Source organism: Magnolia sinica, chromosome 14 (assembly GCF_029962835.1).
Source record: "Magnolia sinica isolate HGM2019 chromosome 14, MsV1, whole genome shotgun sequence".
NCBI classification, from domain to species: Eukaryota; Viridiplantae; Streptophyta; class Magnoliopsida; order Magnoliales; family Magnoliaceae; genus Magnolia; species Magnolia sinica.
Genome location: NC_080586.1, coordinates 23,693,367 through 23,716,199, shown reverse-complemented (window position 1 = coordinate 23,716,199; position 22,833 = coordinate 23,693,367). Strand labels below are relative to the sequence as shown.

General features: G+C 38.6%; 1 protein-coding gene across 6 annotated transcripts in view; it reads right to left on the bottom strand.

The window, feature by feature from the left end:
* The window catches only part of LOC131224799 (exocyst complex component SEC10b-like), a 57,765-nt gene extending 36,192 nt beyond the window's left edge, over positions 1-21,573 (bottom strand). For 4 of the 6 annotated variants that reach the window (XR_009161183.1, XM_058220197.1, XM_058220198.1 and 1 more), the window contains exons 1-9: positions 21,321-21,573; positions 11,311-11,424; positions 10,966-11,208; positions 10,804-10,878; positions 7,578-7,679; positions 5,796-5,846; positions 5,563-5,668; positions 3,766-3,885; positions 3,580-3,671 (exon numbers count right to left, since the gene is read on the bottom strand). Coding sequence is in view for 5 of the 6 variants with exons in the window: in XM_058220197.1 (XP_058076180.1) it covers positions 3,580-3,671; positions 3,766-3,885; positions 5,563-5,668; positions 5,796-5,846; positions 7,578-7,679; positions 10,804-10,878; positions 10,966-11,208; positions 11,311-11,424 (903 nt within the window). In the remaining variant the exon portion in view is untranslated. The remainder of the gene's footprint in view (positions 1-3,579; positions 3,672-3,765; positions 3,886-5,562; positions 5,669-5,795; positions 5,847-7,577; positions 7,680-10,803; positions 10,879-10,965; positions 11,209-11,310; positions 11,425-21,320) is intronic. The other 2 variants (XM_058220195.1, XM_058220194.1) reach the window with 2 other exon arrangements.
* Positions 21,574-22,833: the final 1,260 nt, after the last annotated feature.

The window sequence follows — 22,833 nt, the reverse complement described above, 5'->3', positions numbered from 1 at the left end:
TTATTATTACTAGGTGCATCCTAAGCATCTCTATTGCACACATGACATTTGTGCATAGTGATGAGGACATCAGAACACCATACCAGAGGAGGAGGGCTAAGCCAATCTCCTTATGGCTAGACAACCATTATATGGGGCCCACTTGGCCCAATTCACATTCCTATCCACATTAAAGACCCTGATCATTGAATTCTATTTCTACCAGAGTTATCCTGAAAATTGAGCTGCGTACATTTTAGAAGAATATTATTATTACTAGGTGCATCCTAAGCATCTCTATTGCACACATGACATTTGTGCATAGTGATGAGGACATCAGAACACCATACCAGAGGAGGAGGGCTAAGCCAATCTCCTTATGGCTAGACAACCATTATATGGGGCCCACTTGGCCCAATTCACATTCCTATCCACATTAAAGACCCCACGTGCATGTTCATGCATCTTTGAAGACCCCACACTGGGAAGATGCACGTGGGTTGCATATAGGAGCTTGATGGACACATTAAACCATTGGATTGGGTGGACACGATGATCGGACTGTTGGATCATCATCGAACATCTTGATCGGGGACTCCCATGGCCCACAAATTAGTTTAGTTGTTTAGATTGTTTACATGCTTTGTTATTCTTTTTACCTTATATTTGTGTTGATATTAGGGATTTAGGAACAACTTTTAATTTATTAATTGTCTTTATGTTGATAATCTTATCCGAGAGCGTCTTTTAGAGAAATATGGGTGTGTGAAGCCCGAATGCCATTATTTTGAAAAAAAAAAAAAAAGGAAAAAGATTTGTGTTTTCTCTTATTCATGTGATTTGAAGAATACTCCATGTGATTTGGAGCTTGGGTGTGGTGTGATTCCATTCCCCAGTCTCCATTCAACGGAGGTGTGAGGCTTCCATCTATCATCTTCCTTCTCTCTTCATTTTTATCTAAAAGAGGTATTTTCCCAAAAACTTCATCCCTCTTCTTCCCTTCCTATCCAAGACCATCCAAATCATATTTTTCTTCGACTTTTCATCATACAAATTCAACCCCAACCGAAATCAACTATTGATGATCTCAAAACCCTGGCCAACGACCCATACGTGCGAGCCCGTAGATTGACTGTATGGACAACCGCTCAATCCTTTGATTTTCCCTTGCTTCCCCCATCAAAACCCTATTGTAACCCTAGATTCCCAATTTCTAAAAATCCTAATTCCAAAATCCTCAATTCCCATGAACCCTAAATTTCCAAATTTCAGATTTTCCTCTTCCTAACCCTAATCATAAAACCTACAAATCTGTCCCTTGATTGTGGAACGTGCCTATGCTAAATTGGAAGTTATATCCTTCCATTGGGCCTAATTATAATTGATTTATGTGATTTCTTAGCATGCGGGCATATGATTTAGGTTAAATCAGATTTTATTTCCTATTATTTACTCTTAATTACGCGGTGGGTTAGCATCTTTTGTTAATTGAATTACTTTATGAGGAATGGTCTCTACTTCTCGGAGACAGAGAGAGCAGATGTTTAGGAAGAACAAAGTCGCGCCGTTAGAGATTATCCACCGTTAATATTGTACCTCTGGCCAGAAGTCATAATAAAGCCGAAACCTTCAGAGGAGCCTTATAATTCCAAAAGAAAGAAGGGAATCAAGGAACTTGATCATCATTGGAGCTTGTAATGATTTTGAAGAAAGTCTTGGTAGAGAAGACTCCTAATAGCCCTCTTTGACACGCATAAGGTGAGGAACTGCATAGCACTTCTATGACACGAGCTACATAATCGATGGATGGATTGTAAAGAACTGCATAGTGATACATAATGAATAGAAAGGAACTACATACTACTCTCTCCCATTGATTTTTTTCTTTTTATCAAGGAATGTTGTTTGTTAAAGGTTGTGGTTGTGGGCCTAGGGCCCAAATGGATTTGGTTATAGGCCTAGGGCCCACTTATTTGTTAATCTTTTTAGTCTTGGACATACTAGTCATTGTATTTAATGCAATAGGAGCAATTTTGCCATTTTTGCTTTTTTGTACTAAAATATAAAGGATAGAAGGACGTGCAACCCTGACGTACAACCCTAACGAGTCTCTCTCTCTCTCTCTCTCTCTCTCTCTCTCTCTCTCTCTCTTCATCTATACATAAACTACATGGTATCAAAGCCCGATTAGAAGTGGTTTGGACCCCGTGATCCTCCATTCCAACCCAAGTTGCCAGATCTAGCTTTGGGGATCTTCTAAAAATGTAGTGGACTGGTTGGGCCTCAAGGGAAAGCACGTTTTTGTTCATTCTGTGAAAAGAAAAAACATGTTTTTTTTTTGTGTCGTTCTTCGAGTAGAAGAAAATACTCACAACAAGTAGCGTAGATGCCTTGCCGGATAATAAACACTCGCTAATTTTTTATAAGTAATGTTTAAAGTTGTTAGTTTATGTTTGTTGCATTGTGTAGATGCATTTTTTTATTGAAGATTCTTACCCTTAAAGTTGTGCGCAACGTGGGAATGTTTTTGACGTGGATTGAAGTTAGTATAGATAAAAAATCTCTATGTTATATGATTTTGGATGCGTGGTTGTGTGTGGATCTTCTTCTAAGATCATCGTTCTTCTTTGGCCTTAAAGTAAGTTAATCGTAGAATGTCAATGGAGCACAAAAGGTGTGGTTGGTAGTTCCTCATCTCTTAGGGAAATGTTGGGACCCTCCTTCAATGCGTCAATAACCTCTATAAAGTTGAATGGGAAGAATTATCTTCTATGGATCAAGTCGGTCGAGGGATTCACCTTAGCCCGTGAAAACGATCAATTCCTTACAGATCCTAAACCGGATGAATTTGACCATAAATACAAACAATGGATGTGGGAGGATGCATACATTTGATCGTGGTTGTGGACTAGTATGGAGTCTGAAGTGAACCCAAATGCAGTGTTCTTAAACACGGCAAAAGATGTCTGGGACGCTATAAGGAGGATATACTCTTCATAACAAAATATTTCTCATGTATATCAATTATATGAGGAGATCTTTTCATTGAATTCTTTCCAAAAGGAGAAAAAGCCCCTCCGTGAGTACTTCGCAAAATTGACTGGAATGTGGGAAGAACTATTCATAAAACTAACTACATTAGCCTCTCTCTCTCTCTCTCTCTCTCTCTCTCTCTCTCTCTCTCTCTCATCTCTACACAAACTACAAAAATTAGAGAGTTTTTTCTTTTTTTTTTTCTTTTTTCTTCTTTACTTCAGGTTGGTAACCGGCTTACAAGACCCATCTGATGCTCATCTTTTCACCAGAAAATTCAAATGGCAGACTAAACGTGGAGGCAAAATTTTGTTGTGCCTCCAGAGGCACCTAATCTGTTCTCCATAAATAAAGGTGTGTCGGAGACTGGAGCAAAGAATTGAGAGAGAAAGGGATGAGTCCTCTCCCATTCTTTCCTAATACAATTTTTCTTTTTTCCTATAAGTTTTAAAGAGTCATTAGCTCATCAAATAGAAAAGGTTAAAATAATGTCAAAAGTAAATATTTAAATGGTCAGAGAAGCTCTGAAAGATAAACTAGCTAGACAGAATAATTTCCATAGACTACCTGTGACAATATTTTAGCACATTCTCCCATTGTTGATAATTCTCGTCTCTGTGAGGCTGCGTCAAACCGAGCCAGTAATCTATTCTCCAGTTCTGACATAGAAACACAACAACCATAGCTCAATAAATGAAAGTGCCATTTACCAAACAATCAACAAAAAAAGGAAGCAGTGGACAGTCAAGTTACCATTGCAATAGTCTTGGAGATTAGAGACTGCAACTTCCAAACCCCTGCTTGGATTTGCATTTCCCATACCAGACGGCACAGGCATGCCATGCCTTCCAATGTCCTCCTCAGCAAATGCCCCTGAAATAAGAGGGCACATAATACTATAGTTATGAACTGCCGCCCTAACTGTCCCTACATTTAGACTCAAATCAATTAGAAAAAGAAATGGTACCACACAAGGAAAGATTTCCGGTCTACTCTCTTTCATGCCATGCAATTCTTGTTTACATATAGATTTCTTATAATATAAAAATGGTATTTTATCAACTAACAAGTTAATGTTTAGTGACTGCTACAAGCAAAATATGCATTTGCTGCAGTAGAATGTGCATTGACCAACTACTGCAGCTGTACAATGACACTCATCATGAATATCATAGCCTTGTCATAGATACAATGGCACTAAGTTATTAATATTGCAAGCATAGCACACAAAACTCAATCTGCTGTCAGAATTGGATGGGCCACCAACACAAGAAAGACATCTTTCAAGGTGCTAATGAAAGATGTTCATCAAGGCTGCCCTAACTGTCCCTACATTTAGACTCAAATCAATTAGAAAAAGAAATGGTACCACACAAGGAAAGATTTCCGGTCTACTCTCTTTCATGCCATGCAATTCTTGTTTACATATAGATTTCTTATAATATAAAAATGGTATTTTATCAACTAACAAGTTAATGTTTAGTGACTGCTACAAGCAAAATATGCATTTGCTGCAGTAGAATGTGCATTGACCAACTACTGCAGCTGTACAATGACACTCATCATGATTATCATAGCCTTGTCATAGATACAATGGCACTAAGTTATTAATATTGCAAGCATAGCACACAAAACTCAATCTGCTGTCAGAATTGGATGGGCCACCAACACAAGAAAGACATCTTTCAAGGTGCTAATGAAAGATGTTCATCAAGGCTGCTGGTCCTACCCACGCTTGAAAGGATTCTTTTGAGAAGCAATGTATTTTATTAAAAGAACAACACGGAAAAGAATACAACAGCTAGCTGCAGGCAGCAAAAAACACCAGCTGAAACTCAGGACATCCACTCCCTGATTTGCATAAAAACATTCCTAGAGACTTCCAAGAGGGGACCGCTACAATTACGAAAGCAACAGTCATTCCTCTCTTCCCAAGGAGACCAAAGACCCACGCAGAAAGAATGTGCTCTGGAAACATTGAACCACATGCCTACAGCAGCAGATGAAAATACCAAGTAGGTTCTGTCTGAGCCCTGGCATGGGCTATCTGGCAAATGTAGCCCGTGTTGAAGTCACTAACAACCAACTCTAATGACCCTTTGACCAGTTCCAAAGTGCCTTGAGAACAAGGATGCGATCCCATAGACCAGCACATGCGTTCTGCCAGAAATTTAATGTGTGATAGCAGAACTGAAGATGAGAGGGGAGATATTGTGGTTCCAAGGTGATCATGTCATGGTAATGGGCCTAATGGCCTGGCACTACCATATGTTTGACCTAGCCTGGTTTGAAGGTGAAACCTGCCAAGTGCCTCTCTAAAGGAAAATCAGTTACCAAGAGCATCATCTACGTGGGTGCCTTTACAAAGCATTGAATAGGCAGAGAAAAGCTGACTTCTCAGGCACAAGTTAAGGGCATGGGCTTTGATTCCCAACAGACAGACAAGCACGAGATAGAAATAACGGCAAAAAAGAACATTGGAAATAAGCATAGTTGGAGGTCCAAAAGGGAATATACAGTAATGTATACAATGAAAGAATGTGAGCTTACGCAATTTCTGTGCAACTGAAGCAGCCTCAGCAACACGACTGTCATCAGAAAACAGGGGTGAAAGTTCCATTAGGTCACCTGGACTGCTATTGAACTCCATCAAGTACTGCAGGAATCATGTTCAGAACATGACATAAAGCATTCAGTAAGAAATGGAACAGCAAAAAGAACTTGGAAAAAAAAAAAACAGTGCCCAACAAGATTTAAGATGGCAAACAATTTAATGTGTCTACCTTTATAAGTTCTATAGTTTGACTTGCAGTTTCTCTCTGAGAATCAGCGCTCTGATAAACAAGAAAAATCAACATGAACCGTACAAATCCTAATTTGTGCGCATATCAAAACAGGAAAAAAAAAATACATGTGGCACCACAGATTGTTTGTAATAAAGAGTAATATGCATACTAGGAGCGAAATGAAAGAAGCTTGCTAATCATCTCCAGCTGGATAGTGCAGCTGCTTATGATACCTACACTCAATAGGCATGAGCAAGGATCGAGTCTCCACAGGCTCCTGACCAGTGTTTTAAATATCGATGATATCAGCTGATATATCCCACAATATATCTTCTAGCCCACCTATGCGATACGAAACACACAAAAAGTGGGATATATCCCACATATTCTATCCGGTGAGCATTTTTTTTCGATCCTTTTTTTTCTAAATCATGTTAAATCAGTGTCAAATTGTTACAAATCCATGATTTTTCATGTTTTGCATGAAAAATCATGAATTAGGAGCTTCGATTTCAAGATTTAGAGGAGAAGGACCGAGTTTTAGAAAATTGGAAAAAAAAAAAAAAAAATCCAATTTCTTGCAAACGGGTTGCAATCTTTGTGTGCAAACATAAAATCAAACATGTATGTAACCTAATCTATGATTCTTCTTTTGCTTTTGAAAGTATTTCTTGTGTTTCCACACGTCTTCTTACATTTATAAATTATATGAATATACTTGCATCAATTCAGTTAAACAACGCATAAATTAGGACCCCATACAAATAAAACCTATTATGTGCAGTTGTTTTTTATAATGTTTTGATTTGTAAGTGTGTATCGATGTCTTTTTTAACAATCATTGAAATTTTATTGAAAAAATTGACCAATTTCCAATGATCCCCATGTTTCCAACAATAACGATACATTACACGATACAACCGATATATCCCATACGATAACCGATACATAGCCGTATCCCAAGGGTGCGATACGTAACGTGTTACCGATATTTCGAACACTGATTGAGACTAATTTCGAAGTATTTGGGACTATTTGATGAAATGATCATCACATATATTCTCATTTCAAAATTTGGGTGTAGGTGGTCTAATTTGGGGAAAATTGGAGAAATTCAAAAAATTTCCGATTTCTCCCAAATTGCTTGCAATGTTACTCCAAACATGAAATCAAGCATGTATGAGGGTTGATCTACTGATTTGTTAAATCTTTGTCAATTTTTGAGAAATAAAAATTATTTTTTAATTAAAAATTATTAAAATATTAATTTTATCAAAATTTCCCTTCAATTAGCTGTACATTGAGACTAATTTCGAAGTATTTAGGAGTGTTTGATGAAATGATCCTTACATACAATCTAAATGTTATGCATTCAATTTGAATATAGTTGCATTAGTTCAATCAGATAGTGCAAAGCTTAGGACCCTATACAAAGGAAACCTATTATGTGCACTTCTTTTTTGAGATGTTATGATTTAAAAGTATATATTAAGGTCTTTTTTAACAATCCCTTAAATTTCACTGAAAAATCAATCATTTTCCCAAGTTTCCCCATGTTTCTCAAAAAGTGCGATAAATTACCTGATACAAGCGATATATCCCATGCGATAACCGATATGTATCTGTATCCCAAGGATGCGATACGTAACACGATACCGATATTTCAAACACTGCTCCTGACAAGGTGATGCCACAAAGACCGGACCCAAAAGAAGAAGAGGAAGAAGAAGAAGAAGAAGAATAGCTCAATAATCAATCCTCATAAAGAATCACTTTAACCTGCAGATGATCTCCAATTTTGGCAGCAGTCTGTCCCACGCTGGAGATACGTGAATCCAGCCTAGCAAAACTATCAAATAACCCATCTACACCTTTTTCAAGCTGAAAACATGAAGTGAAAATCATTAATTAAGCCTAATGTACATCACAAAATGCATCCTTTACCACAATTACACCTACAATACCCAGACCAGAACATTCAAATCCACAGGATTGGTGGATATAACACTAATCACACATCATGGCATGGACATGTAATCCACGTCTTATATGGCTTAGACTTACAACAATGTTATATATTAATAATAATTACGCATTTAAAAATTATACAAAAACACCCACAATACCTAGAACCTTCAAATGACCCACGTTTGTTAGATATAACATTAATAACATGTCATTGCTGTGGATATGTGATCCATATCTTATATGGCTTAGCCTTACCAGAATGTCTTGTATTAGAAGTAATTATACAATTACAAAATGCATTTGGAAACTGCACATGCACATGCACTGGCAGATCCAATGGCCTATCTATATCTGCCCAAAAATAAAAAGGGCCCTCTCATATGTTGGCAACTAACAGAAGTGTTGCCGGTCATCATCCAGCCATTAGAAGTGTTATCGGATCGTGACACAGGCACCCATAGTGCTGTTGAACTATTTTACAGCCATTGAATGTGTTGTCAGAATGTCCTCCAGCCACCAGAAGTGTTTCCCAATAATACGGCAGACACCGGAAGAGCAATAAGTCATTTGGAAGCCACCAGAAATGCTCGTGACTCACATCCCAACCACCAGAAGTGCCTACGATTCAAATCCCAGCCACTACAGTCATTAGAAATCCAGTCAACCTCTCCTGGAGTATTCGAAATCATCAGCAAGCTTGGCATGCATGATATACATGCTCTAGCTTGAGGGGGAATATTAGAGTATGCAATCTTTGTGTACGTGCATTGCAGTACATTTGAGTGAAAGAGTACACATATATTCAATTGTCCTCTGGTGTACTACATCCTTAGGGATAATGGTGTATCTTCTAGATTTCATTTGCATTTATTTTGAGCATATCTTTTGCTAGGTAATTTATAAATAAGAGCTAGTAGATGGAGAGAGATATGAACAAAATACTCTTCTCCTCCTCTCTTTTCTTCCTCTCCACATCTTCCACAATGTAGTCTCATCAGTATAATGACTTCAATATATTTTTTATAAGAAAAGTATTAAGCATAAAGTTGTGTCCCCATGCCTTGAGATTTGGGTGCCAAGCAAATCCAACACCTGAACCACACCCATTCCCAATAACAAACACATACCTAACTTCCATAGATACTGCATAACCACCAAGTGATCATTTAAATTTGCTGCTTTTCTTTCTAGCACAAAGACAAATAAAGGTTGCTGGCATACAACCAGTGATAGCACATCTCAACTATTTGTCATCACAACCAGTGGCAGAAGTTTCTTATTAAAACTTCCCTCCCATCCCAATATGCCCAATTTCTTTCCAATAGGCTGTTCTTGCTGCGAGAATATTTGCTTAATAGTTCACTTTTTTCCTTATAATCTTACTAAGATAACCGAGTCATTCATGACAAGTTTTTCTTTTCTTTTATGTTCTTTTCTTTTTTTATCAGTGGGTTCCTGATAAGCAGTTCCCTAAGCCGATACTGCATATCAGTTACACTCCTACATTTGTACACAACTGCATTTATAGCGAGAATTTTGCTGATGAGACACAACTGAGATGGTAAAGATTCCCCACTTGGCACGTGTGTGAGTCTGTGAGATCCACCTCCAGGACATTCATTAGGTCAGGAAAACTGTGAACATGCGCTGGTCCAAATTCAGTCTGATCAACTCATTAGGTTGACGCTTCAGGAAAAAAATAAAATAAACTGTGAATGCAATGGAGCGTTCAAAGAGAAGACCAATTATCCTCATTACACTTACACTTGCAATGGACAGGCCTGAATTTTGGATTAGAGCATGTTCATGGCAGAAACCCACCTGATTGATGGCCTGGATCTCTCACATGACATGGGTGCCATGTTGGCACAGATGTGCATGGGCCCCTTCCCCATCGCACTTTGTGTGAGTCCTGATTGCATTCCCCTTAGTGAACCTGAATGCTACTTCCCATGCAAGACATTAAAAGAATGTTTAGGTTTCTATGATCTTCAAGAAAGAGGTATTATACAACGCTACAGCCAAATGTTTGTGCAGTATTGGTTGGCATTCATTTTGTCCAAGTGGTGCTCATGGATTTTTTATTCAAACAATTGATATGATGCAATGGGTCTCACCATGGGCGGCAGCATGCACAAAATCCCCAAGACTAGAAAAGTCTTAAAATCCTCCAGTAGGTGGCCAAGAATTGAACAGTGAAGAAAACACAACAATGATTCACATTAAATCCAGAAAATGCTAAAAGTTCAACAATGGGATCATTCAATCCAGAGCATTCTTGGTGCATGGACCATCCATGACATCCACCATACCAATCGTTTGGACCATCAAACCATGGGCCCCACTAGTACAAACTGGAAATCTAAACATAGTTTAGAAACCTTTGGCCCATGCATTGTGTGATAGGTCCTTGAAAAAATCCATAAGCAAAGAAACTAATAACACCTATAATAGACCGAATCATTGCTAATAATTCAGTCTATTATATGTTGCCTCAAGGAAGCCGTCAAGGAACTTATTGTAGGAGACAAGGGCCACTTACCCCTCTCAAGGAAATGCTATCTGCAAGCAGCAATAATGTGGGGAATATCGAAAGAGAAAATTCTAGTTTTTATTTTTACTGATAAATGGGACTCAGTTAAAGCTTTAAATCAAATGATACACCTTTTGGTCATTAATTGGGTAATGTCTCAGGATCTCTTCCACTGACCTCGCAAGGAATTGGTTTTAGTATTCAGGGTTTTTTCGTTTATTCTTTTCCCCAGCCTCGTTGTTATAGTGGTTGCTTCTGTTGCGGACAATTGCTGGATCTATTTTCTTTTTGTTAATAATATTTTCTTCCCATTAAAAAAATGATGTTTTAATGTATAGAACTCCTGCCTTTTGCTTCTAAATAAATATTGGTTTTTTTTTTTTTTGTTTTTTTTTTTTTTGTTTTTAAATTTTTTAATAGCCTGCATGTAACAGCACAGCATTAACTTATACTAAAGGAGTACCAGATTAACACACAAACTGCCACCTTTAACTAAGCACTAACCTCAGAAAGTGTCTTATGGTGCTTTGAATCTTGGATAGAGACCTCCTTCTTGAGATTGTCAAGTTTTGCATCAATCTTCAAACCAAAAATACAAAGAAACAACTCAAACAGATGGCTTGAGTGGGTATATCTTGTCCATTGCCTACCATGTCACGGGCATACCTGCTGTCGAAGATCAACTAACTCTCTGCAAGAATCCTTGAACAGAGACAGGAGAGCATCTACTTCTGGAAATAGTGGAGTAGAGGCTCCCTTGGCTAATTTTGTCATATCAGATGGAACTCGTTGATGTCCATTTGATGAAATATCATGTCCACCCTCTGAGGAATCCGCATCCTCTTCTCTGAATGATGGAAGTAGCTCGTTTACCAAGTTCCCAAATAATGCATCAAAAGAAAAATCACCCTGTACAAAAGAAACTTTCATGCCCACTCCATAGAGAAATGTTCAGATTAATTGCATATTAGCAAATGATTCATGTTCTTCGAATATCAAACAAAAGATTACCTTAAAGTCGTCTATGTCCAAAATAAGTGGAAGGGAGCTAACAGACGAAGCCTTTGAAGAAGGAATGCCTGCGCCAGTTCTATCTCCCCTGATTCGACCTTTACTCTCTTTCATCTAGTGCAAGTACAATAAAATCAGGAGATTCGATAGGTCCTAGTCTTATCTATGCTTTGCAACTAGGAACTAATTCAACATAGTTGACAAGGGATTCCCACAAATTAGATATGAACAGGCCATGGAAAGCACAAGTCGTTCTACATGTACCCAGTTGTAGGTTAAAAAAAAAAAAAAAAAAAAAATTGTTGAAAATCCAAAAACATTCAATATATGTGACTTGAACACAAACACATGTATTCATGTTGGTTTGATGTTGGACATGAATATGGGGAGTCAAATAGGGTGGCTTTTAAAAGTCAAATTGAAGAGCGCTTCTGTGAAATTATTCAAAACAATAAAATGATCATCGTCATCACCTCATTATCATTTTAGCCTTTCTATGAACAATTTGGGGTTAGTTCTTAAATGGTAGATTGGCAAAATCCTTACAGTCAGCTGCCCACCTGACATCAACCTTCCTCTTTTACCCAGGTCCTTGGAACCAAGCATGGCAGAGACTCGCATTGACACCACTCACTTGCCAACAGTCATAATATTCAAAATAACTAAGTATTAGATTTTGATAATATATTTTTTCCTTGTAGTTATTCATGTGAAAAGAATCTCAAAAGAATAAAAATAATAATAAACCTAGAAATATAAAAATAATAATTTACCTAAAAATCAGATATGTGAAACAATATCCCAAAAGAAAAAGAAATAACCTAGGAGTAATCCCAATAAGAAAAAAATGAGAGCATACCGAGATAGTTCAACCATGTATAGTGGTGATTGGACATGGCTCTGATGAGGTGAACATTGGTTAGGGTCAAAAGATGATGAGAGGAAGGCCTCAAAGGACTTGAATCAAGGTGGTGACAAGGTATAGACTTACTGAGGATAGGGCCTTAGAAATGATCGGTGAAATAGTAAACATGAAGCCCACAACAAATAGCTGGGACAAAATATGATCAGTGTAACAAATATCACTGGGACTTTGAAAGTCTCATGACAATATCGCCAAAAAAAAAAAAAAAAAAAAAAAAAAAAAAGACATCAAAAGATATTATTGTATTGTTATCACAAGATTTTCAGAATATCGGCAGATATTAAAATATCATATTTTTTTCACGATATTATCACAGAAAATACTAAAATCTTATAGGATTCGTTATATGAATACATATTTAAATTGTAAATATATTCATTAATTTACAATAAATATCTTTATAAATGTTTATTTTAGCAAGCTTTTTCCAAATAATATCCGGAGAAAAAACCTCTAATTTTGAAAATCTCCCGAGAAATTTCCAAGTTGAGTAATTGCCAAGAATGAGATTCATCACATTGGGTATGATGATGACAACAACAATGATTTGTGCATAAAAACCCGTGATGATCAATTAAAGATAAAAATGTTTTTTTTTTATATATATATATATATGAGTAATCTCTAGAAGCATCGGGCATGCAGACACTGACACATGTCAACATGGCACAATTTAAGGAAAAATCTAATAACAAATATCATGAGTCGTCGGAAAAGATCACAAGTCTCAATAAACAAACATACATAGTTGCTTTTTGAAGCTTTAGAGGGGAAAAAATCACAATAGTATCACTAAATTAATAAACCTGTAGAGTTATGCAAACTGCCAATGTGGGACCCGCCATGTTGCATTACTATGAACATAGTGACAAATCTCCTTCTCAGCAATTTCTTGGCACAGAAATTTCTCTGGCGATTTTCAAATTTTGAGATTTTTCTCGAGATATTGTCGGGAGAATCTTGCCAAAAATAAAAGTATTCATTGTGAATTATTTAATAAATTTATATTTTGAATGTATATTTATATAACAAATTCCTACTGTTTTTACTATTTTTCTCATTAATATCGCGATAATATTGAGATAAAAAGTTGTTGCATTTGGTTGGCTGGTTGGTCGGAACAGAATTCTGACGATAGATAATTTAAGGAAAATAGGATTGTATCTTCCTAATGTGTCTTCTTTGTCTTGGGGTGAAGGAACCACCGGATCATCTTCTTATTCACTGTCATTTCTCCTTGGACATATGGTGGAGTGTTTTATGGTTGGCTGCAGTGTCATGGGCCATGCCCAATTCTATGGATCAACTCTATTGTACCTAGCATGTGGAATCAGAAGGAGCCCTTGGAAAAAGAAAATGGCATATCCTGCTTCTGGCAGTTTTGTGGGCTGTGTAGGCAGAAAGAAATAACCGATGTTTCAGGAACATCAATGTTTCGAAGGATGGGGTCTTCTTGAGGATCTTAGTTTTGTTTACGGATTGGACCCCATAGTTTTTGTTAGCCAGGGTTTTCTTGCCAGCCAAGGGCCTGGTTTTGTATTTTTTGTTTCCCCTTTCCTTTTTTCTTTCTTTTTCTTTTTTGTTTTTCTTTCGGCTCCATTTGTGCTTTTCTTCTTTTTGTATTATGTTCCTTTCTAGTTAATAAAATTCTCACCTTTCAAACAAAATATTGAGAAAAAAAATGCGATATTTTAAAACGTGAGGATATTTTTAAAAGATCATGATAATATCATTTAGTGTATTCGTCACAATATTATCCCAAGATTTTCAAGATATCAACAACTTTCGCCACACTGACTGTGCATGCCATCAAACCTGTGCATAAAGTGAGCCTCTCTCATCATGATGATGGGATGCCACAAATATCAAGCAGGCCACAGCATAGAAAACACCAAGTGAACCTCTAAATTCACGTGGTGGCCCGCATGATGGTTAGATCAACCCTACTAGACAGGTTGGGCACCCATACACACCACAACCCTCTAAATTTGCACTTTTTGAAATCCTCTCTCTCTCTCTCTCTCTCTCTCTCTCTCTCTCTCTCTCTCTCTCTCTATGGAGCCCACCGGGATGTATGTATTATATCTACACCTCCATCTGTTTTGCCAGCTCACTTTAGGGCATGAGCTAACATGAGGCAAATACAAATCTCAAGTGCACCACACCGCAAGAAATAATGGGGATAATGACGCCTACCATTGAAACCTTCGAAAGGCCCACCATGGTGTTTATTTGCCATCCAACTCCTTAATAAAGTGATTGCTACCTAGATGAAGGGGAAACACAAATATCAGCTTGATTCAAAACTTATGTGGCCTGCCAAAAGTTTCTAATGGTGGGTGCTCAATCCGTACTATTACCTATGGCGTGGCCCACTAGAGCTTTGAATCTGCCTCATGTTTGGATTGATGCCCTAAAATGAGCTGGCAAAACGGATGAACAAAGTAGATATAACACATACATCATGGTGGGCCCCAAAGAGCTTAGGTGATGTGGACATCTGTAGTGCACCCTTTAAAGTGTATCAAAGGAGGCATCGTCGACAGAATACTAGAGCGGATGAGTTGATGTGGATGGATACCGAGTCCATCGGACCCATTTTCTGGCGCGTTATGAGGAGCGGCATGACCGCACCCTGACCGCAAGCCCATGTGGCGAATTTCACACCCTGTCACGTGGGTGTTTTAATTTTAGGCATATTTTTGTTCTTTTCCTTGTTTTCAGGGGCTTTGGTGCACTTTTTGTTTCAGGCGTCTTTTTGTTCTTTTCCTTGATTTCAGGGGCTTTAGTACACTTTTTGTTTTTTTCGTGGCTTATATATACACTATGAGAAACCTTATTTTATTATTGAATGAATGAAATTTTGTATGCTTTCTTCCTCTTTTACCAAAGATATAGGGTTTCCGGATTGGCCCTTGGGTGTTGAGGATTCCACCCCGGTTTCAGATTTTCCTTCTTTTTGGCTCTTCGAGGTGCAGGAAAAGGTAAGAATCAGCCGTCTTCTTTTCTTTGATGTTCTAAAATCTATATTTTCTTTCATCTTGAACCCATCTCTTCTTCATCTCTTTCGTTCCTCTCTGGATATTCCCTTTTGGTTTGAACGGAAAAGAGGAATTACTAGTCAGGAGAATCGGATCCAAACTTGACTGTGGATTGGCTTATGATAGATCTGGGATATCCTCATATCCTGAGGTCCCCCCTTTTTATTGTTTATGTGATTTTATGCTAAGGGGCATGATCCTGACGGAATGATTTCATCTCTGTGTTGAAATTTGCTTAATCCACTTGATTGAAAATAGTTAGTTGATTAATTTTATTATTTAAATCTCTTCAACTTGATTATACATGCATCTAGGGTTACGCCATCACATGTCTCTGCATCAATTTTGGTATCAGAACTTGATTTATAGCGTAAGTCAGTCTATCGACAATCCCTCTTTGTGGTGAAAATTTACTAAAGAACCCCTTAACCCAATTCGTAAAAATTGTAGAGCTTTCAGACGCTCCACCCGGAACCCCAAGCAAGGGGGCGCCGCCCCCTCCACCCCCAGCAAGCTAACTGCACAACGCGACCCACGTACCAACTCTGTGAAGGGGAGATATTTTGTTGAGTTTAGTTAGCCCTTTTCCTAAATTTTGTTGAGTCCCTTTATAGATCTAGGCCCTATAGGGTAGTTGTATTGCATTGGTATCAACAAAATTTAGGGCCCAAGAGTCAAATGGCACCTCAGTCGAAGTCTCTCCATATCATAGATGCTAAGGAGTTTCAGAGAGAAACCAAAGCGGGGACTATGGTGTACGGCTTACTGGCTAGGGAGAGTACACCCGAGGTTGCAATGAAGATACCCCAAGAGGTTCGTCTGGTCTTAAAAGAGTTTCGGGATGTCTTCCCTGAGAACCTTCTAGACGAGCCTCCACCGATGCGAGATATTCAGCATGCGATAGATCTCATCTCAGGGGCGACCCTACCAAACCTTCCTCACTATAGAATGAACCCCACCGAGCATGCCAAGTTAAAGAGGAAGGTGGATAAATTGCTTTAAAAGGGATCAATTCGTGAAAGTCTAAACCCGTGCGCCGTGCCCGCGCTTCTTACACCCAAGAAAGATGGCACATAGCGCATATTTGTCGATAGTAAAGACATAAACAAGATCACTGTCAAGTATCAATTTCCCATCCCGAGGCTTGATGACACGCTTGACATAATGGCCACCTCTACTATCTTTTCGAAAATTGACCTCAAGAGTAGTTGTGACCAAATTCGTGTTCGCCCAGGAGATGAATGGAACACTGCCTTCAAGACGAAAGACAAGTTGTACGAGTGACTGGTTATGCCCTTCAGGATAACCAATGCCCCAAGTACGTTTATGAGGGTGATGACCCGGGTGTTGCGACCATTTATGGGCAAGTTTTTAGTTGTATACTTCGATGATATCCTCATTTATAGTACATCCCCTAGTCAACACATCAGGCACTTAAGGCAGGTCTGCAACACCTTGCACGCAGAAAAGCTATATGCGAACCTCAAGAAGTGTTCCTTCTTAACTTCCCAAGTTATCTTCCTAAGGTTCATTGTGTCATCAGAGGGTATGTCTGCAGACCCTAAGAAAGTCAAGGCCATTGTCAATTGGCCTAAGCAGCGTACCATACACGACGTGCGAAGCTTTCACAGCTTAGCTATGATCTATTGGCAGTTCATCCATGGATTTAGCTCAATTATGGCTCACATCACAGATTGCATACGAAAAGAGAAGTTTCAACAAACTAAAGTCGCAGCGCGAGCTTTCTCATCAATTAAAAAGATGATGACGGAAGCGCTAGTCATGCGTCTACTTAACTTTTCCAAAGTCTTTGAGGTAGCATGTGACGCGTCAGGAATTGCCATAAATAAAGTGTTAAGGCAAGGGGGGCATCCTGTGGCTTTTTCAGCGAGAAGCTGAACAAGGCTAAACAACGCTACTCCACTTATGACAAAGAGTTTTATGCAGTTGTGCAATCATTGCGCCTTTGACGACATTATTTATTACCACAAGAATTCGTCATGTTCTTTGATCATGTGGTCTACAAATATTTGAGCTCTCAAAAGAAGTTGAGCCCTAGGCATGCCAAGTGAGCACAATTTCTTCAAGAGTACACGTTTGTACTTAAGCACAAGGCCAGAAAAGAGAATAAGGTTACTGACATGCTTAGTCGTCGTGTCATGACGCTGCGGTCCAATAGCATTGAAGTTACAAGCTTTGAGCAACTCAAGGTTGAGTACTCAAACTGTCCTGATTTTAGGATCATTTATGTATCATTGTCTAGTGACCCGCCCTCGAGGAGTGCGGAGTTCGTCCTTATAGATGGATATCTTTTTCGAGGGGACAAGCTCTGTATCCCACACACATCCTTCTGTGATTTTCTAGTTTAGAAGTTGCATGCCGAAGGGATGGCAAGTCACTTTGGTCGAGATAAAACAGTTGTCCTTGTGTCTGATCGTTTCTATTAGCCTAATTTCCAATGAGATTAAGATTATAGTGTAGTATCGGACATGTCAACTGATGAAGCGGAGGAAACAAAATACAAGTTTCTATACTCATTTGCCAGTTCCACATGCCCCATGGCAAGACGTCAGTATGAACTTCGTGCTTGGGCTTTCCAAGACTATTCGTAAGCACGATTCCATACTCTATTATAACATGGCCCATTTTCTACCCTGTTATAAGACCTCAGATGCCTCCCACGTTACTAAATTATTCTTCCAAGAGGTTGTGCAACTTCATGAAGTACCTAAATCCATCATGTCTGACAAAGATACTAGGTTTAATAGTTATTTTTAATAGATCCTGTGGCATCTTTTGGGTACGAGACTCCAGTTTTCTTCAGCATATTATCCCAAGTCGAATGGTCAAACAAAGGTAGTGAACCGTAGCCTAGGGAATTTGTTAAGACGTCTGATTGGAGACCACCACAGGACCTGGGACATTGTCCTTCCCACAGCAGAGTTCGCGTATAATTCTTCAGTAAACAGATCCATAGGAATTAGCCCGTTTGAAATTGTTTTATGTCTTAGACCCCAAGCCCCCATAGATTTAATCCCCATGGCTACTCCACAGTGTCCTTCAGAATTAAGAGAATCCTTCGCCCAGCATATACATGCATTGCATAGTGAGATCAGGAGGAAGATTAATTCAAATAATGAACATTTTAAACTTTTTGCTGACACTCAGAGGAGATTAAGGAAATTTCAACCTAGAGATAACATCATGGTTCGTATTAGGTCTGATCGGTTTCCACCTGGATCCGTGAAGAAGCTTCATGCCCGTAGCATAGGTTCCTATAAAATTGTGAAAAGGTTGGGGACTAATGCTTATGTTGTTGATATCCCTGCTACCATGGGCATCAATTCCACATTTAATGTGAAAGCTCTAGTTCCCTATCATGAGCCATCACCTCTATCTACTAGTTCCCTTGTTTCTTTCTAGAACTCCCCTACATATGGACCTTGGCCACAGCCCGACCTTCCTGTACCCATCTTACCTTATCTTCCACCTGCACCGAGAATAGACGAGATAGAGGAAATTTTAGACTCCGAGGAGATTTCCACTCACTCCGAGGATTTCAAAATTCTTAGTCAAATAGAGAAACAAGCCCGTTACAGATAACTCTTGGATCACAGAAACAAACCTGCAGTGCATCGACCCTGATTTGCTCGAGAGATACAGAAGTTCACTTTCACCAATGGTGAAATCTTCCTACCTGGAGAGAATTGATGAGGACATCAGTGGTGCACCTTTTAGAGTGTACCAGAGGATACGTCGTCATCGACAGAGTACCGAAGAGGAGTTGATGTAGATGGACGCCGGATCCATCAAACCCATTTTCTAACGCGCTACGAGTGCAGAAGTGGTATGATCGCACCTTGACCGCAAGCCCATGGGGAGGATTTCACACCATATCGCACGAGTGTTTTAGTTTTAGATGTCTTTTTGTTCTTTTCCTTATTTTCAGGAGCTTTAGTGAACTTTTTGTTTTAGACGTCTTTTTGTTATTTTCCTTATTTTCACGAGCTTTAGGGCACTTTTTGTTTTTTCCGTTGCTTATATATACACTATGAGAAACCTTATTTTATTATTGAATAAATGAGAATTCATATGCTTTCTTCCTCTTTTACAAAAGAGATTAGGGTTTCAGGATTGGCCCTTGAGTATTGAGGATTTCACCTTGGTTTCATATTTTCCTTCTTTCTAGATCTTCGAGGTGCAAGAAAATGTAAAAACAGCCGTCTTCTTTTCTTTGATGCCCTAGAATCTGTACTTTCCTTTATCTCAAACTCATCTCTTCTTCATCTCTTTCATTCCTCTCTGGATATTCTCTTTTGATTTGAACGGAAAAGATGGATGGCTAGTTAGGAGAATCGGATCCAAACTTGATTGTGGACTGGCTTATGCTAGATTTGGGATATCCTCATATCCCGAGGTCCTCCCTTTTTTTACTATTTACGTGATTTTATGCTAAGGGGATGATCCTGACGAAATTATTTCATCTTTCTGTTGAGATTTGTTTAATCCCCTTTATTAAAAACAGTTAGTTGATTAATTTTATTATTTGAATCTCTTCAACCTGATTATACATGCATCTAGGGTTAGGCCATCACATGTTCCTATATCATTAGGGCTATAGGAATCTCCAAAGCCAAGATCCGTACACAATGTGTGTCCCTGCTTATTGCTCCAATGCTATTAGAGCACTATATTAGTTAAAGTGTTCCTAGTTGCATTGTGGTAGTTGGATGGCTAATCAGTTGATATGAACTATTGATTATGTCTAAAACACATTTCAGGTGATACCAAATCACATTGATCAAATGATCAAGTCCATCCATGACTGAGCCTTTTTTTAGTCATCCTTTTCTTAAGCCATAGATGGGATGGTTAGAAATTGACTAACAAAAGTGATCCTTTACAACCATCAGCAATCCATAATGGTGGGCCCTGATAAATACATGGATAAATTGTTTATTAGGACTATTGTTGTTTAATTTGAATGTTGTCTGGATTTGGACCGCAGATAAATACATTGAAATGAATCGTTTTCATCATCTTGAACATATGGGTTATGCTTTAACTATCAAATTAGTGGGCCCACTATTGTGGGCCACCTAAGCCTTTAAATTGCCCCATTTTCAGACAAAATCTGTCTCCTTTATGTATTGTGCAAAAAAAATTTATACAGATGAGACTGATCACACCTGATCAGTGAAAAATTTTGGTCATTTTCTTTGTAACTTTCCATACATAACCGCAGAATGGAAAGGATTCTTCAAGAGTCTCAGCTACCTTACCGTTAAAAACCTCATAAGCTATTGGGAACTTAAGCCTTAACTCGACCGGATCAAGCTGTGCTTTCCTCTATCGCATAGCTGGCAGCTCAACCAACCCTCAGTAGCTTCGCTCAAGTGATAGTGTACCTTAGGTATTGCTGACAGTGGCTCATGTCATCAATTGAATGCTGTCACTTACATTTTACCCAACTTACAGGCATCCAAACAGGCCCTTGGTATTGCTTTAACTAAGGCTACTATTTTCTCATATTCAATCCTTTCTACAATGCCCATAGACGAAGTGTTTCGTTTCAGATCAATTCTTCACTTCAATTGCTTCAATCCACCCCCTCGGTGAGCCTGGTTCCAAGAGCTGACGATCTTTCTTGGGAAGGGAGGAGCCTTCCTATTCAACCCGGAAAGCCCTAAATACAGTATCTATCTCTGTATTCAGTCGCTTATTACGATCATTATCTGACATGTCACACATGTATACCATTTTGAGTATTAAAGATGATTTACTTCATCAAATTCATTATCTAAAGTATATATTACAAATTCCTCGTGAGCCAAAATCCAGTCTGCCAAATACAAATTTTTGATTCCACAGTATTCCAATTTGAGGTGCCAAACATAATTGATGATTCGAAATCACTAGTATTCCAGTGGAATTTTGATTTGGATTCCACGGTATTCTCAATCCATACTGCCAAACGAGCCCTAACAAAAACTCGAAAATCTTCATCCAAAATCAAACAAAAGGGATTGAGGACAAGAACATACCTCTCTTGATCTTTATAGAAGAGATTCAATCAAACGAAAAGCAAAAAATTCAAGCTCCACAGCCGTACGGACGTAAAAGGGAAAACAGGATATCTCCTTTGTTTTTTTTTTCTTTTCTTCAATGCCACTGAAATTCTTAGCCGAGCGATCTCCTAAGTCCGATTCAACGGCTGAATTTTCGTCTTCGAGTGCTCTGTTGGTTGGGAGAATCGACTGACCGGGTTTTTTTCGATGCTTCGAATGCCTTCGTTCGAATGCCTCGTTGATTTCGTAAATGAGACTAGTGTGTTGGTTTTACACCATTTAGAATATCATTGTGGCTGTGCAGCCGTCCACCTGGCATGATTGTATGGTTGACTTAGAATTTTTATCCGTGAGATTTTGTAGATATGGTCCAGCCACAACGAGACACAATTCAGATGGCCTCGATATATCATTAACATATCATAAATCACTATGATCTCTACATCATTACCACGTGTGAAGTGGATGAATCACCACCATTTCAAAGACTTGCAGCCCTTGTCTTGCCTCTTAGAGCGTTGGTGGATGGGCCTACCAGGAAGGACAAACGGGTCGGAATCAACGAAACGGTTTGCATGGTCTGCCACACGCAACCGAAGTCCTTGTTGGGTCGACGTTATCAAGCTCCGTGGGCTCGTAATAATGTATATGTTATATCCGCACCGTTCATCCATTTTACAAGATCATTTTAAAAAACAAAAAAAAAACAAAAAACAAAAAACAAAAAAAGAGGCATATCAGAAGCTCAGGTGGACCACACTAGAGAAATCAATGGGACTGAATGTCTACCATTAAAAAATCTTGGGCCATGGAAGTGTTGGATCAATCTGATTTTTTTTCCCTTTACACGAGTTTCTGTGAGCTCATGAACAGGTTGAATGGCATATACTTATCATAATAGGGCCTAGGAAGGTTTCAACGGTGGGAATCACTACTCCACTGCTTTCTGTGCTGTGGAACACTTGAGACTTGAATCCGTCTCATTTTTTGGATCATGACTTAAAATGATCTTTCTAAATGGATGGACGGTGAAAATATAATACATACATCATGGTGGAGCCTACTAAACAACTTGATGACATCAACAAATTACCCAGATCGGTGGTGTTTCACACCACATAATCTGCTCCCCGGGAGCAAAGCCCAGCATTTGGAAGCGAATTAGGTGTTACCCAAACCGTGTGGATCCCACCTTGATGTATTTTTTTGTATATCCAATCCGTCCATCATTTTTTAAATCTCATTTTAGGACATGATCTAAAATAATAATAAAATCCAAGTCTCAAGTGCACCATAACAATAGAAACGGTGATGAATAATCATTAAAAAAAATTATGTGGATCAAAATAATTTTTGAACAATTTTATAATTATGTTTTATTTTCATCCAGATCTTCTTAACATTATCAAGATTTTGGATTGCAAATAAACATTATAAAAACCTTACAGTGGGCCCTTTGGAATTTTTAATGGTGAGGCACTCAATCACC